General features: G+C 32.3%; 1 protein-coding gene across 1 annotated transcript; it reads right to left on the reverse strand.

Annotated features, from left to right (window-relative positions):
• Positions 1–2,662: 2,662 nt before the first annotated feature.
• Positions 2,663–5,276, reverse strand: LOC139859020 (3-dehydrosphinganine reductase TSC10A-like). The gene is made up of 4 exons (XM_071847841.1): positions 5,262–5,276; positions 3,247–3,393; positions 2,947–3,147; positions 2,663–2,755 (listed from the first exon to the last, which is right to left on the reverse strand). The coding sequence occupies exons 1-4, from the start codon at positions 5,274–5,276 to the stop codon at positions 2,663–2,665; spliced, it is 456 nt and encodes a 151-aa protein (XP_071703942.1).
• Between the last annotated feature and the right edge of the window lie 9,903 nt (positions 5,277–15,179).

The raw sequence follows: 15,179 nt of genomic DNA on the forward strand, positions 1-15,179 counted from the left end.
AGCTCCTGGCAATGGCGATTTAGGTTTTTTCGACCAAAATCAGTCATCTTCACCACCATTAACACCTTTTATCTCTCCAATTGCTGATTATACAATTCTGATCTGTAACTTCGATCCATTACTAATTGTAAGATTCAAAACACAGTCGTTCACTCCAAAATTGCTTAACGTACGAATTCATTGTTGAATCAATTGATCTTCATCTTCAATTTAAGTAATGGAAGAAGAGAATACAAAATCAGTGATGAAGAAATCAACGAAATTCAGAATACTCTAGGTATGATAATTGTTTCTTCCTTAATCACATGTGATTAGAGTTTAATGAGACAGTGTTTACTTTGACTTTAAGTGATTTCTTGTAAAATCACATGTAATTGAATGATAATATGTAATATATATCAGTAATATATCCTACTATTAGTATGTAACTTGTGATTGTTAAGCAATTTGTTATATGAAAGACTGTCAGTGGTAAGTTATTAGTAGCTAAATTGTTCAAGTTATTTTTCAGTTAATAATTGAATCACATGTGATTGCATTTGATAAAATACTCCAGTGTCTATAAACAAAACATAAAGTTGGGGGTGTAACGTTGCTAGGAACTTAAGTATAAATATTTGAACTTCTCTAATGAGAGTTCTAATTGTTGTCTTTAAGAAATTCAAATATGCTTAAATTGCTCGTTCTTTTAAAATAGCCAATCATTTTTTAAAAATAACTTTCTCCAACTAACTTAATATATGAATCACATGTGATTGTATTTGATAAAATACTTTACTGTGATTTTCTGCTCTTAGTATGTGACTTTATGATTAGTTTTAGCAAGAAATATCATATAGTGCCATGTATGTATATGTCACGTGTGATTTGAATCATCATGTGACAAGATGGACATTTGATTGGCAATGCACTGATTAAAGGATGATGTATAAGTGAAAACAGAAGGATTATATTTATCAAATAAAACTATTTCTTGTAGTATATCATTGAGTAGTCAAAATTGAAAGAATGATACTTACATATCAACCGGTCACAAAAATTTTTAAGTCCAAATTTAACAGTATTGGCCTTCTTTAAATGTCTACTAGCTGGCTTGTAACATAGGAACTTTATACAAGGAAAATATAACCGATTAACCATCTTAGATGTCAAAACAAACATACTATCAGACCTCATCCTTTTTCACATGTTGAGTAATCGGTAAAAAAAAAACAGTGTTTTAAGTCCAAAGTTAACAGTATTGGCCTTTTTTAGTATGTGACTGTCTTAGTATCTAAATTTGTTAGTTATTTTCAGTGAACATTCAAATCACATGTAATTGTCTTTTTTTTTTTTACAGTCAAAGAATAAAAATGATTGGTGTTTCAAAGCCTGATATAGTAGAAATACAAAACCCACCCGTTGGGAATTACAAAGGTTGTGCAAATGAAAAGCGTCTGATGAGTGGAAAAGAGAAGGGAATAAAGTAAAGCAAAAAGAGAAAGATTTCTTGTTGTAAATGTGGAGGTACATATCACAATGTCAGGACTTGTGACAAAAAACAAAAGGCACAACAACAACATGATACTACCGAAATCTGATGTTACTACGGAATTAGTGAAAGATTTGTTTATTCTTTTTTATTCTTTTTATTTTTGTACAATTGCGAATTCTGAAGTTCCTATGAAATGTTTGCCTTCCATTTTAGATGTTTTTTTTTTATTTTCATACAATTATGAGAAAGAGTTGTTGCAATAATTCAATCACATGTGATTAGATAAAGCCAATGACATGTGGAACTATTTTGTTAGAATCTTCTTAGTTATTATTGCTTATATCCCATGTGCTGAATTATGAATCATATTTGATTGCTTGATAGAATCAAATGATTGCCTTGTTATATAATCATAAAGTTATGGTCATTTACAATCACATGTGATTAGATTGTAGAATCACAAGTGATTGGAAAAGCAGAATCACAAGTGATTGACAAAGCATAATCACGAGTGATTGACAAAGCAGAATCACATGTGATTAGATTGTACAATCACAAGTGATTGGAAAAGGAGAATCACAAGTGATTGGCAAAGCATAATCACAAGTGATTGACAAAGCAGAATCACAAGTGGTTGGTATGTAAGATAACAAGTAGCCGTTTTATAAGTTTAATCAAACATCAACCATAGTAGATAAAAAACGTATATAACTGGTAAACCATTACATCAACCATGTTAAACCATTAAAACATACATAAATGTTAAACCATTACATCAACCATGTTCAACCATTAAAACATACATAAATGTTAGAGCATTACATCAACCATGTTAAACTAAAACATAAATTTTAACCCACTTCAATTTTTATGTGCTAATAACTCTTTTGATTTGTCAACACGGGCTTCTCTTGATTTTTGTGGATAAACGACAACCTTCATATAGTCTTCCTACCCATGATATTTGTTGAATACTCTTGTATTTCATAACATCTTCCCGGCATGTTTGTTTAGAGTATGGGTTAAAATCTTGGATGCATTCCGGAATCTCAACTACCAAAGTTGATTTTTTTGTTCAAAAGATTCAGCCGCCAATTCCTCCGGCCAGTCACCCTCGATTGTCGCTTTATAACTTTCCATGTGGAATATGGCAAAAACACCACAATCTACAACATTATCTCTTGTTCTTCATGGCATCTTAATTTGAACTGGCCTTAGCTTTTCAGTCTTGTTTTCCAAAGGATGCTTACAGAGTTTGAGATGGTCACCAAAGACATATTGCTGAAAAACAAATCAAAAAATAAATGAGATTGGTTTTCAGAATCACATGTGATTGAATGATGTAATCACATGTGATTGACTAATATAATCACATGTGATTGAATATTCTAATGATATATAAATATTTATTTGAATGGTATAATCACATATGATTGGTTGTTATGAATCATATAATTGAATAATATAATCACATGTGATTGACCAGAAGTTGCAATGGACAACAAGTATCCTTCAAAGTTGCAGGGGACAAAAAAAGATCCAGATTTGATTCCATTCAATGCTATCTTTGCAACCTCATCAGGTTGCATTGCACCAGATGATGCTGATATGATGCTTGTCAACCGTGGCTTCCTTTTGTTCTTTGAACCAAACAAATACTTATCAGAATGCAACTGGGAAAAAAGGTTAGAACAGGAGTTGTAGTACTATACATATCAAGTATTATCAACCAATAAGGTAGCAAATTAAAGTGAGAGATATGGATATAAAACCTTCCGCAAAACCAGGTGTATCTGTATCCGGGGGAAAATAAGTGAAACATGAATGTCATCAACAATAACTTCTTGTTGCAGTGCTTCAGCTAAACCCCTTAGATCAAATTTACTAGCAGGATAAGATGTATAACCATATATTCCCACCTATAACTAAGTATATCCATCAATTAACATAATAATCCTTTAGGGATCTAAAACCACAACATAAGCATTATCACTTGCTAAGAACATGTATAAACTTGTAAGCTGGAAAAACTATGGTTTAAAAATACAACAAAGCTAATATAGGATTTTTTTTAATATTTATAATAATATATAATGTCATTTTAGTTCAAATCAACAGTCATCTAATCATATTCATGGTGTCATACAACATACTGAAATTATGTGAACTAATTACAACTACTTGAACAGGTATGAATCACCATCACCATGCCCTAATATTATAGTACAATATCAATTAAGATATACTAAATTTACTAGTTAATCATTGAAAATCATATCAGAAAATTATCACTCAACAATGACAACCAGCATACTGATTACATGTTCTAACTACAACAGATCAAACAAGTCGAGTGCATCATACTACAACCTCAATCCATAAAACCTAGATTCACTAATTAATTAAGAAGAAAGTAATTAAGCTCGAATAGCATACACTACAGGCAGTACCTGATCGGAGAATCGAAATCGGAGAATCGTTTCAGGCATACACTACTGCACTTCTTCATTCCAGGCAACACAGCTTTCACCAAATTGAAATCGGAGAATTGTTTGATTTCGCCATTGTTTATAGATGATTGTTGATTTTTTGATCGATTATTGTTGTTTGATGTTGATGATTCCAGATGGAACTGTTGTGTGTTCTTCAATGAGAGAGATTAACGAATTGAACGAGATACAAATCCTGAAGTGTAAAGTATATTGTTTATAAATGGAAGAAAATGCCCATCCGCCAAAAATACTTATATTTCTTAAAGTTAATCCTAAGCCATTGATCAAAGTGAATCTAAGGGCTGAAAATGAATCCCTCAAACTCAACTTAAAACTTGGTTTCAAATGAATATAATAATAATAATAATAATAATAATAATAATAATAATAATAATAATAATAATAATAATAATAATAATAATAATAATAATAATGATGATGATGATAATAATAATGATAATAATAATAATAATAATAATAATAATAATAATAATAATAATAAGGGAGGTGATTCTAACATATCACTTTTTGATTCATGTACACTTTTATCTCATAAAATCACAGTTATACTCATAGGGAGTTGAACTTATATTATTATTGTAATTATAATTGAGGATAAAATAGGTAATTAGGTGTACCATGAATCAAAAAGTGATATGTGAGGATCATCTCCTTATTAATAATAATAATTATAATAATAATAATAATAATAATTAATAATAATAATAATAATAATAATAATTATTATTATTATTATTATTATTATTATTATTATTAATTATTATTATTGTTATTAATAATAATAATAATAATAATAATAATAATAATAATAATAATAATAATAATTATTATTATTATTATTATTATTATTATTATTATAAAATAAAAATAATTATTATTATTTCAAACAAATTTTTTTCCCCTAAATTTTGAAAAAAGTACGAGATTATCTCTCATATATGCAAAAATTGTATGATAGCAATTTATGCTTTTTCTTTTTAACTCGATTATCTACTCTAGTTACGTGCCTGGCTCTTCAGCTTAACGGTCGTTAGTGATGTCCCTTTACTTAGAAACATGTGTTTGACGTGTGAGGTATTTTGATCATACATATACGTTTCTTCATTCTTTCACGTACATAATTTGCGCTCTCTCTGTTCTCTCACTACCTACAAATGACTTCATTAAATTAAAACTCAAATTCTATTTTCAATCATGGTATCAGTGGCATAATCACAATCACCACCATCATTATATGTATAAAATAAAATGTTAGGGTTTTTCTCTAAGAATACCTTCACCTTCTTCATATTTTATCTGCTCCATGAGATTTTTGTTTTTCACTAAATTCATGCCTTAAAATGTAGAGGATGTCCTTTTATGTTTGAGTGTTGATTAGATAATTATGTTTGTAAATTAGAGTTATTAAATTTAGAATTCATATTCGCTAAAGTGATGAAGATGAAGATCTGAAGCCATGAATTAGTTAAAAAGAAAAAGGATACCAAACTGACGAAAATATCCTCACATACAAGGCATGTGTTCTAATTTAGCGGAAATAATTATTAGGCATTGGACCAATCACGTAACTAGTGCAAACGTGGGTAACTGATATCGGCTAAAAAGTCATGTTTTTACCCCCAATATTGAGTCCCAAAAAGCATAAAGTTCAAAGCTTTGTCGGCAAAATAATCACTTTTTCGGTTAGATTTGTAGGTAAAGTAATTACGAAGACGATGCAAGAAGAATCGAGAAAATCGGAGCTAAAACGAAATTCTAGAGCGAAAACGGAGAAAGACAAGAAATCAAGTTACGATCCAAGGATTCAGCAAGCCAAACGGCTTGCCAAACGGGCTGCCAAATAGCCTGCCAGTATGGCAAACGGCCTGCCAAATGCCCACATCAAACGGCCCCTGCAAACGGGCTAGCTTGACAAACGGTCTGTGCAAACGGCCTGCCAAACGGCCTGCCAGCCATTTGCAGGAAAAATTCAAGTCTATTTAAAAGGCTTTTTGTCATCCAATTCCAACACACTTCTCTTCACTCTCTCACTACAATACACTTTCTCTCACTAGAGCTTTCAAGGCCTTTTCACCTCCGAGCGAGAAATTAAGTACCCGGAGGCGAACGCCGAAGATTGTAATAGGAGCGGTCTAGAGGATGTCAGCACTTGTAATGGTCCGGATCTTGTCTGTAAACGGTGAACGCTTTCCTTAATTTAATAAAGTTATCTTGTTATCTTAAGTTGCTTTCATCTTGCATGACTATCTATCTGTTGCAAATGTTTATTATATGTTGAACACGTTATCTGAAACTTATGCTATTGTTATGCTGAAACCTTGACAGTTTAGAAGTTTAATTTATGGATCACCCTTTCCGCTTATTCACGTGGCTATAACCTAGTATTAGGACCTGATCAACCCTAGGATACGGGTAAGTAGTTATGTGTGCTTAACGTCACAATAGGGATATAGTACCTACGTACGGATAATCATTTATTCGTCAAAGAAGAGCTGCCCACTTTGGTTGTGATTAGAGTAGACAATATAGAGTTCAATGAACACTGGTCTACTTATGTGACGATCGCTCCAAATCCATATGGATGAACACGTCATTCATTGATTTCATTGCGATGTATTTGACCTTTATATGATACGTTTTGTAAACATTGCATTCTTTTGAAAAGGCACACCATAAATGAATATTTAAATCAGAGGTTTTCGACATCTGATGATTTCTACATATAGACAATCACCGTAATATAATAGTTTACAATAATACTTCCGTTGACAATGCAGTCAAAATAAGATAGATGGTGATGATTTGTGAATGCAACACTTTCTCGAATAAAACATGTATGACTCCATGCACATAGCTTGTCTAACATATAAGCAAACAGCGGAAGACTTCTAGGAACCTGAGAATAAACATGCTAACAAGTGTCAACACAAAGGTTGGTGAGTTCACAGTTTTAATGTTTCGCATAATATGTATATAAAGGTAGACCACAAGATTTCAGTTGTTTCATCCAGAAACGTTTATCAAATTATTCTACAAGATTGAGCACCCTGGTAACTAAGCTTTAACGTCTGTATAATAAGTACCCCTGTTTTAACATACATGCAACCAACATGTACAATACACGCAATCCAACGTATGCAAATAGCATACATCTGTTTTATAGTTCAGGCTAGGGTCTCTATACCTAGAACAGACGGGGATGTCAAACCCTATGGATCCATATATAACTACTCGCGCCCACCAGTTCTTATAATCGGCAGTTACTAGTTACCAAAGCTAAGGGATTTTCGGTTCAAACTCGGTGTAGAATTTAGTATGTACTTGTATCCATTGCGTTTAAAATAAAGTGCATGTATTCTCAGCCCAAAAATATAGATTGCAAAAGCAATTAAAAAGGGAGCAAATGAAACTCACCTTAGCAGCACATAAGGTCATTCACCGAAATGTGACCGAAACTCAGAATGCAAAGTAGCCATAGATCTCAACCTAGAGAACATATGTTGATCAATAAATGTCTAACAAGCTAGGTCAGGTCATAGTGTATCACAATCCTAATGCTCGAGACCGACATGCAAAAGTTAACAAAAGTCATCTCCAAAAATCAACCTGACCCAATATGATCTTTAAATATATACATGTTTATTATATTAACATAGTATAAGTCTTGATAATTAAAAGAATTTATAATTTATCAAACTCAAAATATTATTTATTTCAGGAGCTATATTATATTTGAATTATCATGGCAATCGAAAATATTTTATTATTTCACATAGTTTTCCTATATTTGTAAAATCAGATTATAGTGTTTATAAAGCTTTAAAACATGATAAGACAGTCAACTTTGACAATTGTTCAACAAAATGAGACATGCCTTATATAGAAATTCATTTGCTCGATTAGTAATATCTAAAAATCCAATTTTTCAATCTCATAGATAAGTTGTTTAAATATTAATTTAAAGTTTTAAACACAATTTCAATTAACGTCAAACACAATTCAGTTGGCCATATCTTTTAATCCGTTCATCGAAATCACGCGATTTCTAAATGAAAAGTTATTAATTTTTTCGATAGCTTTCCAACGACATGCATATCATATACTTTATATCAGTAGCTGTGACAACCCGAAAATTTTCGACCAAATTTAAACTTAATCTTTATATGATTCTGACACGATAAGCAAAGTTTGTAATGTTGAGTCTTGAAAATTTTGAAACTATGTTCATACATTCAATTACCCTTTTGACTATGCTTGATGATTCACAAACGAATATATAAATGGATATAAATATATATATGTATATATATTATAACTTGAAAACGTTAACAAAGTATTAAATGTATAATATGTCGTGACCCGAACTTGTCCATGTTTATATATATATTAAATGAAATTGTTATTTACATGATTAAGTGTTTCCAACATGTTAAACAATCAAACTTGTTAAGACTTGATTAATTGAAATAGGTTTCATATAGACAATTGACCACCCAAGTTGACCGGTGATTCACGAACGTTAAAACTTGTAAAAACTATACGATGACATATATATGGTTATATATATAGTTAACATGATTTTATTATAAGTATGTATCTCATTAGGTATTTTAACAATGAGTTATATACATAAAAATGAGACTATTAATTTAAGAAACTCGAAAACGATATATATAACGATTATCGTTATAACAACGTCTTACTAGGTACATATGAATCATATTAAGATATTGATACACTTGGTTAATTATGTTAAATGATAAGTGAATATATTATTAAGTGTATTAACAATGAAATACATATGTAAAAATAAGACTACTAACTTAATGATTTCGAAACGAGACATATATGTAACGATTATCGTTGTAACGACATTTAACTGTATATATATCATACTAAGATATATTATATATCATAATATCATGATAATATAACAATTTAACATCTCATTTGTTATAATAAACAACGGGTTAACAACATTCAACAAGATCGTTAACCTAAAGGTTTCAAAACAACATTTACATGTAACGACTAACGATGACTTAACGACTCAGTTAAAATGTATATACATGTAGTGTTTTAATATGTATTCATACACTTTTGAAAGACTTCAAGAAACTTATCAAAATACTTCTACTTAACAAAAATGCTTACAATTACATCCTCGTTCAGTTTCATCAACAATTCTACTCGTATGCACCCGTATTCGTACTCGTACAATACACAGCTTTTAGATGTATGTAGTATTGGTATATACACTCCAATGATCAGCTTTTAGCAGCCCATGTGAGTCACCTAACACATGTGGGAACCATCATTTGGCAACTAGCATGAAATATCTCATAAAATTACAAAAATATGAGTAATCATTCATGACTTATTTACATGAAAACAAAATTACATATCCTTTATATCTAATCCATACACCAACGACCAAAAACACCTACAAACACTTTCATTCTTTAATTTTCTTCATCTAATTGATCTCTCTCAAGTTCTATCTTCAAGTTCTAAGTGTTCTTCATAAATTTCAAAAGTTCTAGTTTCATAAAATCAAGAATACTTCCAAGATTGCAAGTTTACTTCCAAGTTTTCTAAATCCATTCCAAGTAATCATCCAAGATCAAGAAACCTTTGTCATTTACAGTAGGTTATCTTTCTAATACAAGGTAATAATTATATTCAAACTTTAATTCAATTTCTATAACTATAACAATCTTATTTCGAGTGGAAATCTTACTTGAAATTATTTTCGTGTCATGATTCTGCTTCAAGAACTTTCAAGCCATCCAAGGATCCTTTGAAGCTAGATCTATTTTTCTCATTTCCAGTAGGGTTATCCAAGGAACTTGAGGTAGTAATGATGTTCATAACATCATTCGATTCATACATATAAAGCTATCTTATTCGAAGGTTTAAACTTGTAATCACTAGAACATAGTTTAGTTAATTCTAAACTTGTTCGCAAATAAAAGTTAATCCTTCTAACTTGACTTTTAAAATCAAATAAACACATGTTCTATATCTATATGATATGCTAACTTAATGATTTAAAACCTGGAAACACGAAAAACACCGTAAAACCGGATTTACGCCGTCGTAGTAACACCGCGGGCTGTTTTGGGTTAGTTAATTAAAAACTATGATAAACTTTGATTTAAAAGTTGTTATTCTGGGAAAATGATTTTTATTATGAACATGAAACTATATCCAAAAATTATGGTTAAACTCAAAGTGGAAGTATGTTTTCTAAAATGGTCATCTAGACGTCGTTCTTTCGACTGAAATGACTACCTTTACAAAAACGACTTGTAATTTATTTTTTCTGACTATAAACCTATACTTTTTCTGTTTAGATTCATAAAATAGAGTTCAATATGAAACCATAGCAATTTGATTCACTCAAAACGGATTTAAAATGAAGAAGTTATGGGTAAAACAAGATTGGATAATTTTTCTCATTTTAGCTACGTGAAAATTGGTAACAAATCTATTCCAACCATAACTTAATCAACTTGTATTGTATATTATGTAATCTTGAGATACCATAGACACGTATACAATGTTTTGACCTATCATGTCGACACATCTATATATATTTCAGAACAACCATAGACACTCTATATGTGAATGTTGGAGTTAGCTATACAGGGTTGAGGTTGATTCCAAAATATATATAGTTTGAGTTGTGATCAATACTGAGATACGTATACACTGGGTCATGGATTGATTCAAGATAATATTTATCGATTTATTTCTGTACATCTAAATGTGGACAACTAGTTGTAGGTTACTAACGAGGACAGCTGACTTAATAAACTTAAAACATCAAAATATATTAAAAGTGTTGTAAATATATTTTGAACATACTTTGATATATATGTATATATTGTTATAGGTTCGTGAATCAACCAGTGGCCAAGTCTTACTTCCCGACGAAGTAAAAATCTGTGAAAGTGAGTTATAGTCCCACTTTTAAAATCTAATATTTTTGGGATGAGAATACATGCAGGTTTTATAAATGATTTACAAAATAGACACAAGTACGTGAAACTACATTCTATGGTTGAATTATTGAAATCGAATATGCCCCTTTTTATTAAGTCTGGTAATCTAAGAATTAGGGAACAAACACCCTAATTGACGTGAATCCTAAAGATAGATCTATTTGGCCTAACAAACCCCATCCAAAGTATCAAATGCTTTAGTACTTCGAAATTTATATCATATCCGAAGGGTGTCCCGGAATGATGGGGATATTCTTATATATGCATCTTGTTAATGTCGGTTACCAGGTGTTCACCATATGAATGAATTTTATCTCTATGTATGGGATGTATATTGAAATATGAAATCTTGTGGTCTATTATAATGATTTGATAATATATAGGTTAAACCTATAACTCACCAACATTTTTGTTGACGTTTAAAGCATGTTTATTCTCAGGTGAATACTAAGAGCTTCCGCTGTTGCATAATAAAATAAGGACAAGATTTGGAGTCCATGTTTGTATGATATTGTGTAAAAACTGCATTCAAGAAACTGATTTCGATGTAACATATTTGTATTGTAAACCATTATGTAATGGTCGTGTGTAAACAGGATATTTTAGATTATAATTATTTGATAATCTACGTAAAGCTTTTTAAACCTTTATTTATGAAATAAAGGTTATGGTTTGTTTTAAAAATGAATGCAGTCTTTGAAAAACGTCTCATATAGAGGTCAAAACCTCGCAACGAAATCAATTAATATGGAACGTTTTTAATCAATAAGAACGGGACATTTCAGTTGGTATTCGAGCGTTGGTCTTAGAGAACCAGAAATTTGCATTAGTGTGTCTTATCGAGTTTGTTAGGATGCATTAGTGAGTCTGGACTTCGACCGTGTTTTCTTTAAAAATGATTGCTTAACATTTTTGTTGGAAACTATATATTATTAACATGTATATATTATGTGATATATTAATCTCTTAACATGTTTGATATTGTGTGATAGATGTCTACCTCTAGCACAAATTCCATTGACTCACCTAATAATAACGAAGAGTCGAATATATATTGGACTGATTCACAAGTTCCCGAAGAAGAACCGGAAGAAGAATCAGAACCGGAAGAAGAATCAGAACCGGAAGAGGTGGAACCGGAGGAGGAAATAGAACCGGTGGGGGAAATAATAAAACGGTTAAGTAAAAGAAAATCCTCAACCAACCGACCAAGGTTAATTATGGTCAATGGTGTTTCCGCCAAGGAAGCAAAATATTGGGAGGATTACCAATTCTCCGATGAATCAGATTCCGACGAGAATTCTGATGATGTTATAGAAATTACCCCAACTGAATTTAAAAAGGCAAAAGAAAATAATAAGGGAAAGGGCATAAAAATAGAGAAATCTAATTCCAACCCCGATGAACTTTATATGTATCGTCAACCCCCGAAGCCCTTAAGTTGTAACAATGACCCGGGAACCTCTAAACCACCATGTTTTTCTAAACCGTTGTGGAAAACGACAGCTCGTATTAGGGGAACATCATATATCCCTAGAAACTTGGCAAAACGAACCAAAACCGAAGAAGAAGAAACGAGCGAGTCGGAATAAGATAGTTGTATTCGTGTGGTGTAATATATGTAATATAGTGTGCTTATACTTTATGATATATGTAAAAATTGCTTGTATTAATAAGTATTTTTTTATGAATCTAACTCTTGTCTATTTTACAGTATAAAAACACAAAATGGATAGACAACCCAATATTTTAAGAGACCTACCCGGAGACATGATTGATGAAATCTTGTCTAGAGTCGGTCAGAATTCTTCGGCACAACTATTTATGGCAAAATCAGTTTGTAAGACATTCGAAGAACGTTCCAAGAATGTCTTGGTTTATAAGAGACTTTCATTTGAAAGATGGGGGATATCACATTGGGAAACCCATAAGTTACGATGTGTTTACTTTGACGCATATATTTCGGGGAACCTAAATGCTATTTTACGCAACGGGTTAAGAAATTATTTTGACTCAATGTATCCGAATATAGGACTTCATGATTTAGAAAAAGCGGCTAACATGCAACATAAAGAAGCGTGCTATGCTTAAGGGTTAGTAATGTTCGCTTCTCACCAAAGTGAGAAAAAGAACATCGGGCTACAACTATTAAACAAAACGTTCCCACAAGTGACGGAGTCGGTAATTGGGGTGAGAAATGAGGTTTTTAGGTTATTACGAGACTGTTGGTCATTACGTAACCCTCGTCCCTTTGACGACGTTACAACACACTGTCTTATCAACGGCCATAACGGTTATGTTCCACAAGACCAAGGATGGGAAGTAGTCCTAGTAAAACCAGAATGCATGACTTGTTTCTGGACGTATGAATTACGTGTCTTAATTGCCTTTGCTGAACGACTTGTGTACTAGCTAGAATTATCTTCACAACTATCTTGTATCAAAATTATTGTGTGCTATATTTCATGCTTTATGTAAAATAAGCGGTATTGTAAGTTTGTAAAATATTGTATAAAAGTTTGAACGCGAAATATTATTATAATCAGTTTTTCAAATAGAATTGTAGTAGTTGAATTGTATATTAGCTGCTAAGTATGAACTTAATGGGTAGGTACTACCCGAATTTAAACTTATAAAACGCTAATATGAAGAAAAAGCTTTTATAAATGAGTTCATATTATGCTACGAAATACTATTAACTACTCTTAATATTCTGTATGATTAACTTGTTCCATTTGACTATTTTGAAGGAAATGGCACCGACTACTCGACACACCGTGAATATGAATGAAGAGGAATTCCGTACTTTTCTAGCTTCAAACATAGCCACAGTACAGGCTGCGCTACATACCAACAATAACCTTGGATCTAGCAGTACAGGAAATCGTGTAGGATGCACCTACAAAGAATTCACTGCCTGCAAACCTTTGGAATTTGATGGAACCGAAGGACCGATCGGATTGAAACGGTGGACCGAGAAGGTCGAATCGGTGTTCGCCATAAGTAAGTGTACTGAAGAGGACAAAGTGAAGTACGCTACGCATACCTTCACAGGTTCTGCGTTAACATGGTGGAATACCTATCTAGAGCAAGTGGGACAAGATGATGCGTACGCACTACCGTGGTCAGCATTCAAGCACTTGATGAACGAGAAGTACCGTCCCAGAACCGAGGTCAATAAGCTCAAGACAGAACTTAGAGGGTTACGAACCCAAGGATTTGATATTACCACGTACGAAAGACGATTCACAGAATTGTGCCTATTGTGTCCGGGAGTGTTCGAAGATGAGGAAGAGAAGATCGACGCGTTTGTGAAAGGATTACCGGAAAGAATCCAAGAAGATATAAGTTCACACGAGCCCGCCTCCATACAACAGGCATGTAGAATGGCTCAGAAACTAGTGAACTAGATTGAGGAAAGAATTAAAGAACAGATGGCTGAAGAGGCCAATGTGAAGCAAGTCAAAAGAAAGTGGGAGAAAAACGGTGATAAGAATCACCAATACAACAACAACAGCAATTACTATAATAATCGCAACAATTATCCCAACAATCGCAACATCAATCGCAACTACAACAAACGGCCCAATAACAACAACAACAACAACAACAACAACAACAACAACAATAACAACAACAACAGCAACAGCAACTACAACAATCATCCCAACAACAATAACAACCGCAACAACAAAAACAATCAGAAGCAGCTATGCCAAAGATGTGAAAAGTATCACTCGGGGTTCTGCACCAAATTTTGCAACAAGTGTAAAAGAAATGGTCATAGCGCGGTGAAGTGTGAGGTCTACGGACCAGGGGTTAACAGAACGAAAGGAACAAATGGTGTCGGAACAAGTAATGGCGGAGCAAGTAGTGTCGGAGCAAGTTATGCCAATGTAGTTTGTTATAAATGTGGAAAACCGGGCCACATTATTAGAAATTGCCCGAACCAGGAGAACACGAATGGACAAGGCCGCGGAAGAGTTTTCAATATTAATGCGGCAGAGGCACAGGAAGACCCAGAGCTTGTTACGGGTACGTTTCTTATTGACAATAAATCTGCTTACGTTTTATTTGATTCGGGTGCGGATAGAAGCTATATGAGTAGAGATTTTTATGCTAAATTAAGTTGTCCATTGACGCAGTTGGATAGTAAATTTTTACTCGAATTAGTAAACGGTAAAT

The sequence above is a fragment of the Rutidosis leptorrhynchoides genome, chromosome 7 (genome assembly GCF_046630445.1).
Source record: "Rutidosis leptorrhynchoides isolate AG116_Rl617_1_P2 chromosome 7, CSIRO_AGI_Rlap_v1, whole genome shotgun sequence".
Taxonomy (NCBI): domain Eukaryota; kingdom Viridiplantae; phylum Streptophyta; class Magnoliopsida; order Asterales; family Asteraceae; genus Rutidosis; species Rutidosis leptorrhynchoides.